Source organism: Cynocephalus volans, chromosome 9, assembly GCF_027409185.1.
Source record: "Cynocephalus volans isolate mCynVol1 chromosome 9, mCynVol1.pri, whole genome shotgun sequence".
In the NCBI taxonomy this organism is placed as follows: domain Eukaryota; kingdom Metazoa; phylum Chordata; class Mammalia; order Dermoptera; family Cynocephalidae; genus Cynocephalus; species Cynocephalus volans.
In genome coordinates, this window is record NC_084468.1 from 3,968,406 (window position 1) to 3,989,206 (window position 20,801).

General features: G+C 58.7%; 1 protein-coding gene across 5 annotated transcripts in view; it reads right to left on the bottom strand.

The window, feature by feature from the left end:
- Window positions 1-4,758: 4,758 nt before the first annotated feature.
- The window catches only part of SH3TC1 (SH3 domain and tetratricopeptide repeats 1), a 55,672-nt gene continuing 39,629 nt past the window's right edge, over window positions 4,759-20,801 (bottom strand). For 2 of the 5 annotated variants that reach the window (XM_063108037.1, XM_063108038.1), the window contains exons 11-18: window positions 19,030-19,071; window positions 16,112-17,788; window positions 13,043-13,223; window positions 11,701-11,851; window positions 10,272-10,394; window positions 9,513-9,663; window positions 8,251-8,447; window positions 4,759-5,152 (exon numbers count right to left, since the gene is read on the bottom strand). In XM_063108037.1, coding sequence (XP_062964107.1) covers window positions 4,895-5,152; window positions 8,251-8,447; window positions 9,513-9,663; window positions 10,272-10,394; window positions 11,701-11,851; window positions 13,043-13,223; window positions 16,112-17,788; window positions 19,030-19,071 — 2,780 coding nt within the window. In that variant the 3' untranslated portion in view covers window positions 4,759-4,894. Of the gene's footprint in view, window positions 5,153-8,250; window positions 8,448-9,512; window positions 9,664-10,271; window positions 10,543-11,700; window positions 11,852-13,042; window positions 13,224-16,111; window positions 17,789-19,029; window positions 19,072-20,801 lie in introns of those variants that run through there. The other 3 variants (XM_063108039.1, XM_063108041.1, XM_063108040.1) reach the window with 3 other exon arrangements.

The window sequence follows — 20,801 nt, forward strand, 5'->3', positions numbered from 1 at the left end:
CCTTGAACTTGGCAGGAATGCTCCCTGTGTCCACTGGCAGACGTGGGGACGCCCTGCTCAGGTTTAGGCGGGTCTACCCTCTTGCTGAGAGGGCATGGATGCTTTTCCTGGACTGCTGAGATGCTCTGGGGTCTCCTTTGGTCTCCCCAGCAGTGCTGGCTGGAGTTGGCGAGGAGCTCACACAGACAGTCCCTGCTTCCTTCCATCCAAGCTTCTTCCCGCACAGGGAGGGCTGTCCCCAGAGGAGCCAGGGCAGATGTGAGGAGGGGATGGCTGCTTCCCCCCAGTCCCACATGCCATCGTCCTGGGCAGGCCCTCTGAGGCGTGTGCAGGAGACACAGCTGAGGTCAGGGTGGCCCCGCCTCACGCTCACCCGGAATCCAGGCCGGGAACAGGCGTGTCGGCAAAGCACTGCGGGGCGCCTGGCCGTGACTCACTGAGCACAGTCCTCGGCCCGCTGGCCTGGAGTTGGCCGGTTCAGTGTGCGTCCCTGAGGCACCGTCACAGGCATCCTAAGAGCCATGTCTCCCTTCCTTGGACTTCTCTGGAAAGCCAGCCTGCCTTCCCTGGCCTCACCACCTCCCAGATTGATGAGTCCCTGTGGAGTTCTCACCCTGCAGCCGGGCTCTCGAGAGCTGTCACAGACAGCGGGGAGCCCGCCCTGTTGTTCTGGGAGGGACACTCCTGATTCCTGGAGACACTCTGGCCCTGAAATTCCCTCTTCCCGGGATGCCTTGCAAACCCAGCTCGAAGCCACAGAGGTTGTGAAATCCTGTTTCTGGCTCTGGCTGGGTACTGAGGGCTGGCCTTATGAGGGTGACAAGGACCACGCATTTGTGCCTGGAGACCGCTGCCCCGGGGGAGCAGTGCCCCCAGAGCCCCTCATGCCAGGGATCCAGGCCCGTCCGGGGGCAGGAAGTCTGTGGGCAGAATTCAGTTCCTCGCTGTTTGTAGGATTGAGGTCCTGTGTGCTTGAGGGCTGTGGGCCAGGACTGCTCAGCTCTTGGGGGGACCCTCTGCTGCTTGCCACACAGACCCTCCACAGGAAGCTCACGGTGTGGTTTCTGGCTTCAAGGCAGCTGGAGAAGGTCTGCAAATCTAATCTCTCCCTGCAGGGAAGGCAGACCCTTTAAAAGGGCTCACCTGATTAGGCCAGGCCCACCCAGGGTAACCTCACTTTTGAATAGCTCAAAGTCAACTGATTAGAGACCTGAATTATATCTGCAGACCTGTCACCTTTGCCACCTGATGTAACCTAATCATAGGAATGAAATCCCGTCATGCTGACACACTCCCCTACACTCAAGGGAAGAGCACTGTACGGGGCTGTTTTAGAATCCTGCTTGCACAGCCTTCCACCCTGCTTGTTTGCCCTGTATTTTCACATCAAGCCTGCAGGGCGTCAGGAGCCCTGGAAAACGTCCTAGTACTTAGTGCATTGCTGTTAATCTTCTGAACAGGCCCGCGAGGCACGTCTCACTGCCCATTCTACAGATGAGAGCTGAGGCTCGCAGAGGGCAAGACACATGGAGGGGCGCCCACTGCCGGGTCAGAGAGAGGCAGAGCCTACAGTCAAACCCGCTTCCTGCCCCTGAACTCATGCCGGCCCCCACCCTTCAGCCTGTGACTGACACTCCCTCCCCCAGGCCAGGCTCTGGATGCCAAGCAAGCATGAGCTGACCACTACCAGGTTACTTCCAGGATCCTGATGGTGCAGACTAGAGTCCAAGGGCACCTCGATGCCCCCAGCAGGGTCACCTTTCCATTCACACGGGAGACTTCCACGGCTGCTTGAGCCCCTCTGCTGACAGGGAGCTCACTTCTCCCTAAGGTGACCTCTCGTGTCTCCAGAGAGCTCTGTCCTGGAGAGTTTGGGTCACACCGAGCCACACCTTGTCGCAGCTCCTGCCCATATCCAGAGGCAATGGGGCTGCTGCGGCTCCGTGGTGACAAGGAGGATGACGGCAGCCCTGCTGTGCACCCTTGGGATGCTCGCTAGCCCTCTCTGAGCCTTGGCTTCCTCATCCAAAGTAAAGGGTTGACCCGGGCTTGGGTCGGCATTTTCCCCTTGGATGAAGCTGGCACTGAGAGAGACATGGGCTCCAGGGAAATGGGAGGTAGCCGTGTTGGGGCAGAGCTCCATGGCCTCACCGTCAGGAGGTGGGGCCGTGTGACCCTGGGCAAGTTGCTTTCCTTCTCCGTTCAGTCTCCCAACAAAGAGTGTGATTTCATCCCCAGCCCCAGGAGCCCCTCTGGGAGGGTCATTTGGAAGACACCCCGTGTTTCCCCACGGCTCAGCCTGCTCCTGGCCTGCAGCAGCTAATGGAACTTGCGCGTAGTAGGTGCACAGCAAGTGTGCGTGGGAGGGCGACTGAATGGACCCAGGGGAGACACGGGTGCCCCCTTCTACAACCAGTGCAGTGGGCTTCTGGGCTGTGAGCCCACTCGCTGCGCAGTGCCTGGACGCCCATCGGTCGCCGCCCCATCACACACCCACGCTGCTGAAAGACGGTGCAGGGGGCGGCTCCCGGGGCCCGGCCTCCACCCACCCGCTCCTCGCCTGGGCTGCAGATGGGGGCAGCTGCCCGGCTCTGCGCACCCATCCCGTGGCCAGCACTCACCCTCTCGGAACCCTGACGTACAGTTGTCTTTGGTCACAGACAAAGAGACAGAGGGCCACAGGGGTTAAGCGAGTTGACCAGAGTTCCCCACCTGCGGTTCGGGGCTCTGTAGCTATGGTTGTTGGAGCTCTGCCTGTGGAAATAAGTAGCATTAGTAGGAAACAGACACTTAGCCCTGGGGATGGCCTCGTGCTCAGCTCTCTGCCCCTCGAAGCCTCACTTCAGCCCCACCACGTTGGCCTCATTTTAGCGGTGACCAAATGGAGCTCAGAGAAATAAACTCTCTCTGCCCCAGACTCTCCGCCCTGGGTCTGAACCTCCCCTCTGGTCCTCCAGGCTCTGCTGCCCAAGAGGAATGGGGGACCCGGGGCCAGTACCCTCAGTGGGGCCCAGGTGGGGAGGACCCAGATGGGCAGGGCAGGACTTGTGTGGGGACAGGGAAGGCACAGGTTCCCAAGGCCCCCCACCCTGTACTCTGAGGCAGGTGGCGGGCTGAGGATGACGGGTCTGCCGGTCCCACCCCACGTGGAGTGTCCACAGGCACGGGCGGGTGGCGGGCGGGCCCAGAGGGTGCTGAGGTCAGAGATTTGTGTCTCAGAGGCATTGCGACAGGCGCTGCCTGCAGCAGCCAGTGTGGTCACCACTCTTCATGTTCTCATTTATGCCGCCTCCCGGCCCCCTGCCCCCGCTCCCCAAACCCAACCCACAGAGACAGCAGTTTGGGGTCAAGAGTAGGTTTGTCAGCAGTTCTGACAAACTGCTTCCTGCCCTGTGGGCGTGGCAGGTTCTGGAAAGCTCTCTGCTGCCCCTGGCGGGAGAGGCATGGGGCGGTCCCCACAGGAGGCCTCTGGGAGGAAGGACGGGGGACTCCATCCTGCTCCCCCAGGCCCTTCCCACTCTGCAGCCTCTGCTGGGCAGAGAAGCAGCCCAGGCCTGAAGCAGCCCACAGCGCCCAGCTCCTGCCCCGGGCACTGCCCGCCGGCAAGTCCCTTCCCTGGCCTTGGTTCCCCTCCCGTTAAACCAGGGGCTTGAGGGAGGAGGGAATTGGGGGCAACTCTTCAGTGGGTACAGGAGGTTTCTTCCGGAGTGATGAAGTGCTTTGGAACTAGACAGAGGCGGTGGCTGCATGACACTGGTAACCTACTAAATGCCACTGAGCTGCTCACTTTAAGATGGTTAATTGTGCATAATGAGGATTTCACCTCACTTAAAACAATCTTTGAAAGAGGGGCCTAGAATAATGCAGTGTATGTGAGAGTCAGCTGGGATACCCACAGCTCCGTGAGCCTCAGTTTCCCTGCCTGTAAACTGGTAAAGAGGCCACTTAAAACAGGTTTCCCTGGGGGTCAAAGATTACAACTGGGAATGCCTAGGATTCCTGGGGACTGGGATGAGGGCTGGTTGCAGGTAGGGGAGAGAGTAGGTGGAGAGCGCTGGGAAGGGCGGCCCAGATGTGGCCTTTTAAAGATACTTGGCAGCAGACTCTGCTGTGCTTCCTGCAGGGCTAACCAGGGGCTGGAGATGGGACTGGCCAGGCTCTGTCCACGTCTGGGACCAAAGGACACTCAGTGGAGGGGCACTTGGGCCACCCTCCCTGTGGCCTGTCACTCTCCTGACACAGACAGGAGTGGAGCGGCCCAGGAGCTGCCCTTGGGTCCTAGCAGGTGACACACCCCTTGCAGCAGGCTGGCAGGGTGGTGCAGTGGTTACCGCACTGGGCTCCAGGGCTCAGCCCCACCTGCTGTGTGATGCTGGACAAGGCACCTAACCTCTCTGTGCTTCCATTTCTTCGACTGAAAACGGGGGCAGTAATAGTCCCAACCTCCTTGCGTCTGGTTTGAGGGTTTTAGGCAAAGGGCAGTGCCAGACACATGGTGAGAGAAGACGATGCCACTTCAGGACCTGCCCAGGGAATCCCACCACCGTCTCCCCTTTGATAGGCAAGGAAAGTGAACAGGCTCAGGGTGAAGTGACTCGCCCAAGGCCACACCATGAGTAGCTGGCAACGGGGACCTGGGCTGGGCCTGTTGGACTCTCAGTCTTTCTCGCCCAAGGTCAGGAGTAGCAACAGGCCAGCCCCCAGGGAAGCAGGCCAGGGAAGGACGCCCTGGAGACGTCAGTAAGTTACTGCCAAAAAAACATTTATTGCTATATGACCCCTGCGTTTGTGCCTCCATTTCCCAGAAAATGAGCCACCCAGAGACACTGGGAGAGTCAGGGGACCCCCTTCCACAGCCCACTCCCATGGGGAACCGTCCTCAGGGAGGGTGCCCTCAGGGCGGGTAGCCGGGGGCCAGCCAGGGGGCTCGCCCGCAGAACCGCTGGGGCGCCAGGTTGATCCTGCGGACATTGAGCTCGGTGGCAAAGGTCCTCGCCTTCTGGTAGAAGAAGAGGGACTTCTCGCGGTCCAGGAGGAAGTTGTGGTAGATGGTGGCCAGGCGCGTGTAGATCTTCAGCTGGGCCTTCTTGTTGCCCAGGTCCACGGCCGCTGCCAGCGCCAGCTGGTAGTACCCCGCCGCGTCAAATGGGTCCTGAGAGGGGAGATTCGGCATCTAAGTCAATGTGTGGGAGCAGGAGGGGACCCAGAGCCCGTCTCCCCAAGGACTGCTCCTGTCCCCGGGGTCATTTCATCGTCTCTACCCAGTGTGCTCCACCCCACAGCTCTGCAGCCCATGACAGGCCGAGGACGCCCCGTTGTGCGGTGCTCAGACACCACGGGCTGACTCTGCAGGACGCTGGATCTCAGCTGTGTCCCCGATGGGGCCAAAGTGCCTGCACTGTCATGACTGGACGTGGTTCCTCAGAGTATCCCCAAGGAGGAGCTGCACAAGCTGCCCCGGGGAAGGCTCAGCAGATTCTGGGCTCAGAGGTCCGGGTGGCCTGCATCGGCATTCTGCCAGCCTGGGTCTTTCCTGCACTTGCTGGCGGGAGAGGGGTTGCTCTGGACCCTGCTGGTGGCCGCCTGTTATTCCCGCCCTGGCTCTAGGGCCTCAAACCTCCAACCTCCACTCATAGCCCACTTCAGTGGCCTCTCCTTCAGGAAGGCTTCCTGACTGCAGATGTCCCCCACTCGCCCCCGAGCCCCCTGTCCCATGTCCACCCTCTCTGAGGACGTCTGCTGCTTTTCCCTTAGGGCTGAGGTCGGGTCTGACCCAACTGCTCTGACAGCTCCATGCGGGGCCTCCACCCCTCACGGGCTCCGTGGGCTCCGTGGGCTCCCAGCCACGGAGGGGCACGGTGCTGTCAGGTGAGCCTGGGAGTGACCCGGCCTTCCATCCAGCCTGTGTCCACACTGATGCCACCATTTACAGGCCCTTCCATGGGCCAGGCCCAGCACAAAGAACTCACGGGTGTCATCTCTGGAAATCTGCCCCACAACCCTGACGGGTGTGACTTCTCCGACATTCACTCCCATTTCTTTTCTTTTTTTTTTTTTTTTTTTTGTCTTTTTGTGACTGGTAAGGGGATTGCAACCCTTGGTTGGTGTCATCCGCACCGCGCTCAGCCAGTGAGCGCACCAGCCATTCCTATATAGGATCCGAACCCGCAGTGGGAGCACCGCTGCACTCCCAAGCGCCGCACTCTCCCGAGTGCGCCACGGGGCCGGCCCTCCCATTTCAAACACATCTTTGCTTCAAACCCAATGTCCCCAGGTCAGGATGCAGCCCCTTGCCCTGGCCCCTTATCTCCCACCACAGACTCTCCCAATCCTTTCCTCCACACTGAGGTTACCCAAGGGACCTCGCTAAGACCCACACCTGGCCCGTCTCTGTCCTTAATGTCTCACAACAGCTCCCCAGGGCCACAAGGTCCAAGATTCACCAGCCCTCTCTCCTTATCCCCTCCCCCCCCACACACACTGAGCAAGGACCCAAGAAGAAAATAAAAACAGGATCGTGTAGCGGTTCAACAAACACCCCAGCTCCTCCCGAGCACTGGACTCTGTGCCAGGCTCATGGCTAATTCTGCCATGTCCCCACTTCCAGTCCTAGAGATCTGGGAGTGACCAAACAGGGTGGCCAAGGCTGTGACAGAGGGAAGCGCCAGGGCCTGTGGGAGCCCCAGGTGGCACCTGATGAGCCTGCGGTGGGATGGGAGGGCTTCCGGGAGGAGGAGAGGGCATCCAATTTAATAGGAAGAAGACAGCCAAACTGCGCTCACGTGAGTGCAGTTATGTGGGGGTGTGCGTGTGTGTGTAGCGGGTGCCAGACTGAGCCTGGAGTCACCCAAATCCATCCCATTGCAAGCCTCCCTCTCTAGGCTGTGACACACCATGTGCAGACTAAAGGGGACCCCGCCTCCAGGGCATCACCTCAGACCCGCCTGGACCCTCCCTCTCCTTCCCACCCTCCCCCACGCAGGGGCTGCCTCCTGGGCACCAGCAGGAGGGTGGAAGGTGACAGATAATGCCAAGGACTTATGGTAGACAGGCCTGAGGCCACGGGCAATGAGGTGGGGGGACATGCCCTGGGAAGGAAGAGGAGGGAGTTCTTTGCTCCTTGATCCCAACATGCCTGGTCCTGGTACCTTGACCTTTTGGAGGTGACAGCCTGGCCGTATCCTTCCTCCCAGGTGGGTGGAGCAGGGGGTGGGTGTGACTCTGTGAGACAAAGGCCCCCTTCTCAGGGCCCCCCACCTGGGGTCTCAGATGGGGTCCCAGGAGGGCAGGGGAGCCCTGTGGGCATTACCTGGCCAGGACTGGCATAAGGCCACAGGGATGGCTTCTGACCACCAGGTGTCACCAGTGCATGGCTGGGCCTCCCAGGCAGCCCCAGGCAGGGGTGGGGGATACTGGGTGGGGTCTTCCAGGGCCGCCCAGCTCCTCAGCACAGCCCCTGGACTGGCGCCCTCGCCCCTCAGCCAGCATGGGTGTGTGCTGAGCAGGTGCGTGCTGCGTCCCAGGGCTGGGGGTGGGGGATCCCACCTGAGCGGGGGACTCATGGAGGAGACACCTCCAGGTCCTCATCCGCAGGTGCTCAGCTCGGCAGCTACTGCAGGGCTGGGAGACAGATGGAAAAGAGGTCCCAGCTCATGCTCCTGGGCACTGTCCCCACTGTGCCCCCTCCCCGAGCCTCCCTGACTGTGAAGCTGGAGGGTAATATACGCCCGTCCCCCAGCCCGGGTGATGTGAAGAAGAGTAAACGTGCCTCAGGATAAGAGGAAGGGATTGCTCAGTGCAGCCCTGGGCAGGCTTCCTGGAAGAGGTGTCGGCATTTGGGTTGGGTCTCTGAGGATAATGGTGACCCCTGCTCCCCGAATGTCCTCCTTCCTCCCTCTCACCCCCTTTTTTTGGTTATGTCCTACTTGACTGTCAAGACTTGTACCTGGTGTCACCTCCTCTGGGAGGCCCCCCTGACTACAATCCCCCTTCTTGTCTGTCCTTTACCCAACAGCTGCCATTGTGTGTTTCCACGCCAGCCTCCCCCAGCCCACTCTGAGCTCTTGAGAGCGGGGCCGGGCCAGCCTGGGAGCCTGGATGGGCTGCTGACCTCGCCAGCACCTCACAGCTGCAGGGAGACCACTGGGCCACTGCCGGGGGACGGCTTGAACCCAGGCTCTGGGTGCAGGTCCCACTCCCAGGGCGGGGTTCCCCACGCCCTGCACACCCGGAGCCCTGTCCTCGCCCCACCTTCAGGTCATAGAAGATGATGTCACCAAGCACCAGGTACACCTTCACGTAGTACAGGGTCTCCTCGTCGAACTCCAGTGGCGAGTTGCAGAGCGACAGAGCCTTGAGGTAGAAGTGCTCGGCCAGCTCGCCGTGGCCCAGCTGGTGGTGCAGTGTGGCCAGCCGGTGGCAGGCCACTCGCTCGTTCAGCCGGTCCCCTGGGGATGCAGGCGGAGGGGTTGGGTGTGAGGACCCAGCCCCCTGGGGCAGGCAGGGCACAGGCCAATCAGGACAAGCATGCAGACCCCCGACAGCGCTGTGCCCTGTCTCCAAGCACACTCGCAGCTGTGACCTCATAGCTCCAGCCAGTCACTTTCCATCTCTGAGACTCACCTTTCCCATCTGTAAGTGGGGCTAAGAATGCCTGCTTCCCGTCTGCCCCAGGGATTTGGCCAAGGCACCTAACTTTCGGATTTGGTGGCCCCAGCTCCATGCCACCTATGCATAGCGGCCTGGACAGGGTGCCATTGGCTACTGTTTTTAACCAGGAGACCCCAAGAGGCATGCAGTCTGTGCACTTCCTTCCTGCGTGTGTCATCAGCAGAGCCCCCAGCACACAACCTCGGGGAGTCAGTGCACATCTGAGCCCAGGCCCTCCCTGCAAATGGACAAGCCAGCCGGTGGTCTTCCAGATTGTGGAGACCTGCACTCAGGACATTCAAAGGCTGCTGCACACCTGCTGTGCCACAGGCCCTGAGGCACAAGGGACTGCCTAGCCCACTCAGGACTCCCTCTCTCTAGAAGAAGACTGACAGCCCCGGGACTGCACAGTTAGGTGCCAGGACAGAGGGATGCCTGGCATTAGGGATGGGCTTCTGGAAATGGGTCTGGGATTTCACCAGAGAACAGTCGTGGCTGGTGAGAACAGGGACAGGCACAAGGGGAAGGGACCACCATGTGCAGGCACAGGTGGCCCAGCCTGGCACCTTCAGGGACGAGTGAGAAGCCTGGAGTGCCCAGGATGTAGGGCACACTGGCCAACACGTGCAGTGGACCAGGGTTAGGCGGAGCCCAGCCACACAAGGAGCTTTGCACCTGGTGAGAACCCTGGCCCTCGCCCCAGGGCGGGGACTGGGAAGGACCGGACAGGGAATGAGCTGGTCAGACCTGCCACCAACCCCAGCCTGCCCGGATGGGAGGCCCGAGGGGCCCCAGCTGCCATTTCTGTCCTGCCCTCCAGACCCGGAGGCAGAGGCCCTGGAGGGGCAGGGTGCGGGGCTTACCCAGGGTGATGCTGAGTGCCAGGGCTGCATGGGCGAACTCCAGACCCTCCTGGGGTGTCTCTAGCGCAGCCAGCAGCGCCACCAGCTTGTTGCACAGCCGCAACTCCACCTCCTGGTTCCCCGTGGTCACTGCCAGAGGCAGTGCCCGGTCCTGCTCACAGGCGGGGTGGGGTCAGTCCTCCCTCAGTGCCCACCTCTGAGTCCCCGCACGTGCTGGAAGCATCCCACCCCCCAGCCATCCCACCATGCAACCTCAGACCAGCTGCTCTGTCCCAGGCAACAGGGGCCTGAGCCCAACACTCTTCTCTGCTCTAGAAAACACCCCTCTGCTCGTTTATCTGTGCCTGAGGCACAGCTGCACCCATGAGCTGTGGGGACAGAGGATGGAAGAAGCCATCCTTCCCAGGAGGCACACGCACACCTGGGCCCGGGTCTCCCACTGTCATGCTGTGTGTCCTTTGACACATCCTTGTGTCTCTCTGAGGCTTTTTCGTCATCTGTAATACGGGGACGAGACTTCCCAGCCCAGGTGGCTTCAGATCCTCAGGTGAAAGGGTGAGACCAAGGCTTCATCTTGGCCACAAACATCCCGCCCAGGCCAGGTGTGAGGTCAAGATTGCTCCAGGTGAAAACACCAGGAAAGTGAGCATGTGTGTGGGTGGTGCTGCCTCCAGGTGAGAGGCCTCTACCTTGTCTCACCTGTGCCTGCCCCTCCCCCGCTCTGGGTGCCAACCAGCACTGACTCCGGAGCCCACTCACCCGGTAGAAGGACACGGCTTTCTCCCGCTCCCAGGTCCCATTGAAGAAAATGTCTCCGGCCGCCTCAAACAGCTCCAGCCCCAGGTTGGGGTCTCCTGTGTACAGGGCTGCATTCTGCGCCACCTATGGGCATGTGGGAGTTTTCAGACCCACAGCTGAGTGGGGGCCACGCTCACCCAGGTGAGACCCCATGCCAGCCCCTTCCTCCTCTCGCTCCGCAGGAGCAACTGGCGTGGTTCAGTCCCTGGGCATTTGGGGCTGTTGGCACCTGCTGGCATAAGGATGATAACCGTAAGCCCCGGTGTGCCACAAGGCATCTGTGCGGCCACGGCCTGGAGCCCAGCGGGTCTGGCTGGTGAGGAACTCAGGGCAGAGTCAGCTCTGGCCTCCAGACCCGCCCACCATGCCCGGACCACGGCACCCTGCCTGGCACCACCTGAGGCTCCAGCCACACCCTGCCCCTCGACCCTACTACTCCTCTGAGCCACAGCAGCACCTGACCTAGCCTTGCCCACATGTCTCTCCCACCACCTAGTTCAGAACTACAAGGAGAGGGACTGAGGCCGTCTTCTGTATCAGTGCCTCCCACAGTGCTCGGCACATAGTAGATGCTGAACAAAGACCAACTGAGTGAATGACTGAGCAGTCTAGCCCCTACCCACCATCCTGCTAGACCCGACTGCTTGCAATTCCCAGAAGGTGCCTCGCTCCAGCACATCCCTGGGCCTTTGCACCTGCAGGTCCTGCTAGCAGGAACACCCTTCCTCCACCAGGTGAGCCCTAGTCCCACTCACCCTGCAACTCGAACTAGCCTCCTTGACTCCAAGGCCAATGGGAGCCCACTCTCCCAGCTCCTATCTGCATCCCATATTCCTACCATGGCCCAGGGTCCCGAATCAGGGTTTACTGACATGCCTGGTTCCCTCTGAGCCATGAGCACCTGACCCTGGATCCTGAGCCCTTGGCTCAGGGGAGCACACAGCGGGCGCTTGAGAGCAAAGGCCCCACAAGGCTCACGGGCCTCCCAATCTGTTCCAAGTCACATTGTGTTTGGGAAACATTTGCAGACAGAGCTTCTGCAATGAAGCCATCTCTGTAAGGAGACAGGCCGTGTGCCGCTGAAGTAGCTCTTCTGTGTGTCGGCTGCGTGGGCACCTCATGTGCACATTTATTGAGCATCTATTGTGTACCAGCACGGTGCTGGGCATTGTGAGGGGCTCACGCCTCTGCCCCCAGGGGGCTCATATTGTTGTTGAAGATGCTGAGCCCTGGGGAGGACTGAGGGAACCCAGGAGAAGGGAGTACGGGCCTCCGGCACACAGTAGGTGCTCAACAGTGGCTCTGGGATGCATGGATGGATGGATGAGCAGGCACCCACACTGCCCTCCCGCAGGCACTCGCATGGTGCCTGCCGGCCCCACACCCTCACCTGGATGTACAGGTCCACCAGCTCATTCTGTTGCAGGATGTAGTAAATCTTCCCCGCCTGCAGCCAGGCATGCGCCTCCTTCTCCTTCTTCTGGAGGTCGATGAATATCCCCAGGCTCCGCTTGGTGTAGTCCAGAGCAGATTTATAGGCCCTGGAATCAGACGCAGTCATCAGAACAAGCATTCCCAGGCCAGCAGGCAGGCGTGTGGGACCGGCTAGGCATATCCTGCTGCACGTCTGGTGGCAGATGGACCTGGGATGTGGGTAGGGAATGGACCCTCTGATGTGTGTGGCATCCTGCCCTTCCCGGGCTGCTGGGAGAGCCAGGATGAGCACACGGCACCACATGGAAAAGACAAAGGCATTCTTCAGAGGGGAGCAGGTGTCGTGCCAGCCACGTGGCCAGCAGGAATGTGTCCCCCACCTCCCCAAACACAGCCCATGTCTCCAGGCGCACCAGGAACCACTAGCATCAGGCAGAAGTCAGAGATTATCTAGGCCAGTGGTTCTCAAATGTGCACGGGCTCCAGAGTCATCCAGAGGACTGGTCGCCTGCAGACAACTGGGCCCGGCTCCCAGAGTCTCTGTCTCCACAGGCCAGTGGGGAGGTCGAGAACATGCCCCTTCCAATAAGCTCCCAGGTGACGCGGACACCGCTCCACTGGTCCAGGGACCACAGCTTGAAAAGCACCTCTTTAGCTCACAGGCCCACTGCTCTTGCCGTGAAACTGAGTTCCAGACTGGAGCCCATCCCCTGAGTCCTCGTGGAAATCTGGCTCCTGCTCACTCAGTGAGTCCCCACATTAGTGGGTGTTACTGCAGCACTTTCACCAGGCCCCAAATTCTGCATGGTCAGGATGCTCAGTGTGGGCCAGCTGTGGGACCCTGTGGCACCCTGAAACCTTGCCCTGAAGAAGCAGGTGGGACAGCCAGCTCTGTCTTCTAGGTGAGAAGACTCCATGCACATATAACCTCTGTCATCTCATCCAAGGGGATGGGTGAGGGCTGACTGCTCTGGCCCAGAGTTGGGCCAGTGGCTGAACACTTGAGGCAGACAGAGGTCAGCTAACAAAAGCCACCATGGCAAGAAGAATGGCCCTGAAATGCACACACCACCTCTGCTAGGGATGAGATGCCTGTCTGGCAGGTGTGCAAGTGGAGATAGCCACAGGGGAGGCTCGTGGGCCATGGGCAATGGTCAGGCTGACCCTGAGGCCCTCAAGCTCAGAGCTTGTCTGACACCAGGGAACCAATGGTCCCCAAGGAGAGGGGCTTCCCTGGGACCTGGGCCCATCTCCCTTGCTGCCCCCTGCCCCCACCCCACTGCAGAGCCAGTCCTCACCGCTCGGTGCCCAGCGACAGGTAGAGTTGGCTGATGGTCTCGAGGAGCTGTCCTTCCAGCACTTTGTCAGCCACCCTGCGGGCCAGCGAGAGCTGGAACTCATGGTAGATGACGCACTGGGCCTCATTGGGCACAACGGTGCTGTAGAAATGGCACAGCTGCTGGACAGCTCGCAGCTGACCTGGGTGGGGGAGACAAGGGAGACATCACCCTCGTGGCATCGCAGCAGGTGATTGCAGTGTTCAAAGGCTCCTGCTGCATGCCTTCCTCTTCCACGCCTCCAGGAGCTGGGTCATCACAGATGGGGAAGCTAAGCCCATCTAAGTGGCCCACTCACAGCAATGAGCACACTGTGAAGAGCCCAGTGCACGGCATGCTGTAGGTGTGCAAGAGCCAGAGCCAGACACTTTTCTAACCCTCAGGGCTGGGGGTCCTGGCCAGGTTCTCTCACTGCCCTGGGCTACCCAATTCTGCTTCACACAGCTCCTCCTGGCCAAGACAGGGGCTGCCTTCACACAAGCTGATGAGGCAAGGGGCACAGGTACCCCTGCTGCAGATGGACACACCGGGAGTCCAAAGCCAAGTGTCAGGTCTTCAGCACATGGTGTGTGGTGGGAAGAGGATTCAAATCCAGCTCTGGCATTCCAAAGCCTATGCTCCTTCCACAAGGCAGCCTCCAAATCCATAGGTTTACTGGCCTTTCCTAAAGCCAGGAGGCTGGGAACAGTGGAGAGCTTTTGAATGTCAAAAAGAATCGAGAGATCAACAAGGAAATAGAAGACTTAGCACCACCATAAACCAGCTAGACCTAATAGACATCCGTACACCTCTCCACCCAGCAACAGCAGAACACAGGGGCTTCTCGATGCCCATGGAACATTCCCCCAGGTAGAGCACATCAGTCCACATGAATGTAAAAGGACTGAAATCATATGAAATATGTTCTTCAGCTGCATTGAAATGAAACTAGAAATCAATAACAGAAGAAAATTTGGGAAATTCTCAAATATGTGAAAATTTAACTGCACACTCCTGAATGATCAGTGGGCCAAAGAGCAGGTGACAGGGAATGAGAAAGTACTTTGAGATGAATGAAAACAAAAGCACAACATGTTGAAGCTTATGAGATGCAGCTAAAGCATCACCTAGAGGGAAATTTATAGCCATGCATGCCTACATTTAAAAAATTCAAATTAAAACCCTAAACTTGTACTTTAACAAACAAGAAAAACAAGCATTAACCAAACCCAAAGAAGCAAAAGGACAAAAATAATAAAGATTAGACAGAAACAATGAAATAGTAATACAGAGAAGAGAAAAACAATACAGAAAACCAGTGGTGCCAAAAGTTGGTTCTTTGAAGATTAACACAATTGACAGATCTTTCTCCAGACTGACCAAGGAAAAAAGACACAAGGTGCAAATTACTAAAACCAGAAACGAAAGAGGAAGCATTACAACTGACCTTACAGAAATAAAAGGGTTATAAGAGAACAGCAGAACCAATTGTACACCAGCACATTAGATAACTAGATAAAATAACCAAATTCCTAGAAAGACAGACTACCAAAAGTGACAGAAAACAGGACCCAGAGTCTGCAGTATCAGCCCAGCCCTCAGTCTCCTCCACTGTCAGTACATGATCCCCAGGCCCCCTGCTCCCTTGGGGGTGTTCGTAGGATCAGGCGCCACTAGCCAGAGCTGCCAGGACCTACTTGAGGTCACAGGGGCTCTGGGGCCCTTGGTTCCTCCTGCAGGCCCCGAGGGTCCCCTTTCCTCCTGAGGCTGCCCCTCTGTTGAGTTCCCTGCTGCTGGGAAATAAGCTCTGGATTCTGACCCTCCACACCCCTCCCTTCCTCAGGCAGACATGTATGTCCAGGGCCCCTTCCCATGGTCATTTCCAAAAGCTCAGTCCCATCAAGGACTGTGAATGTGTGCTGGGCCTGTGCTAGGATCCAGGCAGGTTTGGCCACAGCCCTTGGGGCTCCGGGCCGGGTGACAGGAGGCTTCCCACTGTGCTGTGATGAGGGCCGTCCTGGGGGGATGGGCATAGGGGATCAACAACATTCCACATCCTGGCATCTCCTGGGACTCTCATCCCCTTCCCCTCAGCCACTTCATCTGCTCCCTGTCACCCAGATTGCTGGCACCCCTGCCTGCCAAGCACCCATTCACCACACTCAGGCACAATGAGTGTTCTACAGCACTCAGTGGCTCACCAGCACTCTCGGGAAAAAGGCCAAGCCACGGCCTGGGGCCCCCGGGCCCTGCCTGGCTCCCCAACGAAGGTTTTCACCATCCACCATGCAACCCACCCCCTCCAAACTCTGCACCTCCCTGCACGGGCTCTGCTCACTCACCGCTGAACCCTTTATAGGTTAAACCCTCCTCAACCTTCTGTTCCAGAATAAAGAGACTTTCCTAACCCACAAATTAGAACCAGGACCTGCCCCACCATCCTGCCGATCACCGGCTTTGGTGGTTTTTCTGACCTGTCTGTCTGTTTCCCGTGCTCTGGCCCTAGCCCCTGGTGAGGACCTCATGTGCCCTGTTTGTGGGTGGAGACTGGCATGCTCCATGCACAGCAAGCTGCTTTTGCATGACCTTAAACTGCGCTGCAGCACTGGTGAAGTGGGGACATGACAGCTATGCTGGGCTACGAGAAAGCCATGGTGATAACACGAGCTAACACACCCGGTGTTCCAGGCTTGGTGCACAGAGTGCGTGAGGCTCCTCATAACTCAGTAGGGCCCTGAACCTCCAGAGTTATGTCTGGGGTGACCCACCACCCTGTTTGCCCAGGACTTCAGGATTCCCAGGACACACTGGGGCTTCTGGGGCAAACCAGACTGGGCTGGTCCTGGGTTATGTCTGGCACAGTGTGGGAACAGCCTGCCAGGCAGGTGCTTGCAAACATCTGCTGGTTTCCATGACTCAGCGTTCTTGATGGTGGAAAGGAAAACCACAACCAGCCTCTGAGCTGCAAACCCCAGGTGTGCTCTGAGCAGAAGGGTAAAAAGACATGCTCTCTTTCCAGGGAGCTAGCATGTCCCAGCCGGTGGCACTTACTCTCCAAGTGGTCCGTCTCCACGGCGATGAGAAAGGCCCACTCGTAGTAGCACTTGCCCTGCTGGGCAAGTGCCTGGCAGGTGTACAGGTGGCCCAGCTGCAGCAGCACCCAGCTGAAGTCCCGGCCGCACTCACTGCTGGGCAGCTGTGAGAAGAGCTTGACCGCCTCCAGGAAGTAGTGCTGGGCCAGCCTGCTGGCACCTGCCTGCAGACACAGGGCCCCAAAGTTGGCCAGGACCACCGCCTGGTTGTGTGGCTGGCCCAGGCCCCGAGCCATGCGCAGGGCACAATAGTAGCGCTCGGCTGCCTGCCGGGTCCTGCCCACTATCTTCAGGGCCACGGCCTCCATGTTGGCAATCACGCCCTCCTGGGCCATGCTGGCCACAGCCGCATCCATGATGGCCTCCAGGATGTCCAGGGCCACCGGGCTCTGCCCATGGAGCACATGCAGCCAGGCAAGGGCCACCAGGTGGTCCACGACAGAGTGGACGCCAGTCACAGCATCGGCTTCTGCCGCCTGCATCATGAAGGCAATGGCTGGCCGGTGCTGCCCGTGGTGACTGTGCAGCTGGGCCAGACTGGCGTAGAGGGGGCCGTGTGGCACTCCTGAAGCGGGGGCAGCCAGAGCCTGCCTGAGGTGGGGGGCGATCTGGGAGGGGAGGCCGTGGGCCACGCCACTCAGGCCGTGCAGCCGCAGCACGTTCTGGAGGACCAGGTCCACACTCCTCAGCGCGCTGGCTAATGAGCCCTGGGTCCACAGTGAGGCCACCCGGGCGCAGCTCAGTGCCAAGCGGGGCAGGCACTTCCGGCTGTAGATGTCCGCCAGGAGCAGACAGCAGTCCGTGGGCCACGAGGCATCTGGGGCCCCCGAGTCCCCGTGCAAGAGCAGCAGCCTCTCCAGGAAGGGCAGGGCCTCCTCCGGCTGCTTGAGGTGGGCATGGTGCCTGGCCAGCAGGAAGCAGGCCCGCGCCTCGGCCCGTGGGCTCCGGCCACTGACAGCCCGCCGCAGAGCATACCTGAGCAGCTCCGACTCTGCCTCGGTGCTGCACACGTGGCCAGGTGTCCCTAGCAGCAGGGCTGTGGCTTTGGGCACCACCTGTGCACACTTCTCCCTATTCTTCTGTTTCAGGTAGATGGTGGCCAGGTTGGCATACACGGCCACCACCAGAAGGAGGTCCCCGAAGCTGCCCTCCAGTGCCCCCAGGGCTTCCTCAAAGTATACCCGGGCCTGGGACAGCTTGAGCCTCCTGGAGCAGAGCCGCCCCAGGAGGAAGCAGAGTCTGGCGAGGGCCATGGGGAGGCCGGCTTTTTTGGCCACTCCCCTGGCCTGTGCCAGGCACCCGGCCAGCTCCTCCTCATCGGTGAAGCTGCAGAACATGCTGCTGAGCCACGGCAGGGAGACGTCATACAGGCCACGGAAGCAGGCCTGGTATTCAGGGGCGTTCAGGAACAGCAGCAGCGAGCCCACGGCCTCTGGGTCGGCCCAGTCATCCACTGTCTCCAGGTGGAAGGAAGGCTCCTCAGCGTCCGGTGAGCTCACCCCACTGGACACCATGTGGAGACCCCAGGATGCTGGCTCCTTGGGGCAGTTCTGGCACATCTTACATCGTTCCAGAACATTCTTCACCTTCTGCAGGGTCTCATGTGGCTCCAGGTTCAGGCAAGGTGGAGGCTTTTCTGCAAGTCACAAACACACCCAGATGGATTAGAACCTGGAGGTGAGTCCTGGGCCCACGTGCGCAGGGCCCGCCCTTCCCAAGCCTGCGTGTTCCTGGTGCAGACCCTTGCAGACAACAGCTCCCCACCCTGAGCATGTGAGCTGTGTGAATGCCAAGCACAGGGCCTGGGCACCGTGGGAACTCAATACTGTGATTACAGGGAGAATACGGATCCTTTCGGCTGACTGTCTCACCAGGTAACCCTCTTTTTCTCAATCTTTGCCCATTTGAAAGCATAATTTTAGGAGACCTTAGGTGTCATAGCCCAATGATCACTCAGAGATTCCTTTTTCCTTTAGAAAGAATCAATGCCACCCAATCAAACACATTCAATGCTGTGATGCAAAATGTGTGATTTTGCCCCTATATTGGGCTCTCTAATCGGGTGCAGGAATCCATAAAATCATCAACAGCCTATCAGAACTATTGATCAGCATGAGTTCAAAAACCACCACACAAAATTGATAAGCCCAACAGAGGAAAGGGACGTTGAGTCATCTTTCCAGCCCCATGGCAGGGAAATGGACTGTTTCCAACAGGAAAGATGGGAAAGGTTCCCAGACCCCAGGTCTCCACCTTCACCTTTGGTGGTTTGAGAATCTAAGGGCTACGGTCACCAAAGGGTCAAAAAAGTACACGCTACCCACAGAGGCCTGCAGAGGGACTGTTGGCTTTGGATGGACACGGTGTCCGAGCCATGTCCCATCTGAAGAGCGAACAGGCTACATTTCCTATAGGAAAAACATGGGCTTAAAGGGGAAATTATTGGGAAGGAAAGAATCAAAATTTAAAGTCTTCTATTTTGAGTTCTCATGTAAAAAATATTTTCAAAGCAAACTGTCTCTTGATTAGTCTGTAAAGTCTTGGAATAAGAAAAAAATTAAATATGATCTCGTGGCAAATGCCCGGCTTGACTATACTAGATTAGCTGAGAAATCCCCCATGTCCCACAAAGTAAACATGTCCCTTCAGGCTGTGCTCCCAAACCCAGGAAATTTCAAAGGGGCGCTGGGGCGCTCACATGCCCAGGCTCCCCCACATGAGAGGGTCTCCCTAAAGTAGCCCATGCCCCTACCTACTCCCATGGAGGAGTGACTTTGCGCCCAGCACCGCTGCACCCATCTCTGCTGCCTCTGCCAGGGGTTACCCCCGACCCAGCCCCTGAGCAGAGGAAGCCCGAGCCACACAGGCAGAACCCACCTTGTCCATCTGGCTGCTCAAATTCAGCTTCTTCTAATCTGTCTGAAAAGAGAGGAGAGAAGCAATCACCACCTCCAGCCGGTGCCCTCTGGGTCCTGGCCGTATCTGGCGGGGATGGTGGCACCAGGACAAGAGCACTGGGGCACCAACACCCCTGAGGGAGAAGTAAGTCTCAGGGAGTCCCGCCGGTCGAGGGGGCACAGTCCACATCTTCCAGGTTCTCCAGGCAGAACACGATTGTCTGCCCCACCCATCCTACCCTCATGGGGACAAGGGACGTGCTCTCTTACAAGGGGCGCCCCTTGGCTTCCACTGGCTCCACCAGGGAGCAGGGCAGTGGAGCGGGCAGCAGCCCTGAGTCTGGCAGGACGGATTGAATCCCGCTCTGGCAGGGCCTCTTCCCTCCTTGTCCTGCGGGCAGGCACTTCTCTGAGCCTTGGTTTCCACCTCCCTAAAATGTTCGCTGGGTTGCCTTAGGAATCAAATGAGAAAAGAGCTGGAAAAGATGCCTAACGTGCTGTGAACTCTTCTAACACACGCGTGGGCCCCGGGATGGCACGCAGCAGCGGGCACAGAGAACAACGTCCCTATCCCACAGCACCCTGCCTATTAAAGCGTCCCCAAAAAGGGACTTGCTGAAAAAGACAGGAGATAGCATTCAGGCAGGTTTGAGCCTTGGCATGCTAAAGTCAAGTTTAAGTTTGTTCATTTAGGGAGAGAAAATTGTTGGTGGGATCTAAAAAGTTTAAATCTAATATTGGTGGGAAAAAAAGGTTTTGCAATGAATGTTACTGTACAGCAAAAAAGTGTGTGTAGAAATGCGAATGTTTGCACATGTGTGTACACACATGTGTGGCTGTGCATGCATGTGGCTGTGCATGCATACACACCTTCAGGTGTGCATGTGCATGTATGTATGTCTGTGTGTGCACGTATGCAGGAGTGTGTGTAGTGTGTGTATTTATGTCTACCCAGCAGCACATAGGAAAGAGCCACAAAGCCCACGCCCTGCGGGGCTGGCAGGCAAGCATGTCTTCTGTGGCTGGTGACATATTTCCTCCAGCTGGGCCTTGCTCGGCAGCCCTCAGAGAAATCCTCGTGCACACACAGGGGCATTGAGGTAAGAGGGGAGCAGCGTTGTCTTCAGGAAAAGGTAGCCCTGCGGCCGAACCACAGCTGAGGAGCCTGGTTCCCCATCTTGTCATGAGGAGGAAAGGTGCCCTCACATGGGCCGTCGGAGCAAAAGCACAGTGGTCAGTGGCCGGGCTACGCAGGAGCCCCAGAGCCGGCGCTGTCGGACGCAGGCCTGCGTGCTTCCCTGCCCTGCAGAGGTGTCCAGGCTTCTCGGCCGGTCTGCAGGGAAAAGACCTTCTCGCATCCTCAGGGCACATCCCTGTGCCTGCTCCTTCCTCAGCTTCTCACTCTGTGCCACGCGCCCGGCTGTGCCCTGCACGCTGGAGGCAGCCATGGCAGGCCTGGTCACCTTCCGTGCCCAGGGGCTGCGGTCTGCTTCGTCCATGACAGATGAAGGAAGCCGAGCGTCCAGGAGGGGAAGGAGGGCTGCTGGGAAAAGCGAAGGAAGCCGGAAGAATCCGATGTTCTACGGACTAAAATGGTGAACACTATAGACCCGGTGTCAACGAGGTAGAGTGAGCAGGCGGGTGGGATGCACATGGCTCAACCCAATTGCAAAGCAGTTTATCTCCACCACCTCCGATCCAGTCCCTGTCCTTCCAGGAATCTGGCCGAGAAAACTCTCCTGAATAGTCAGC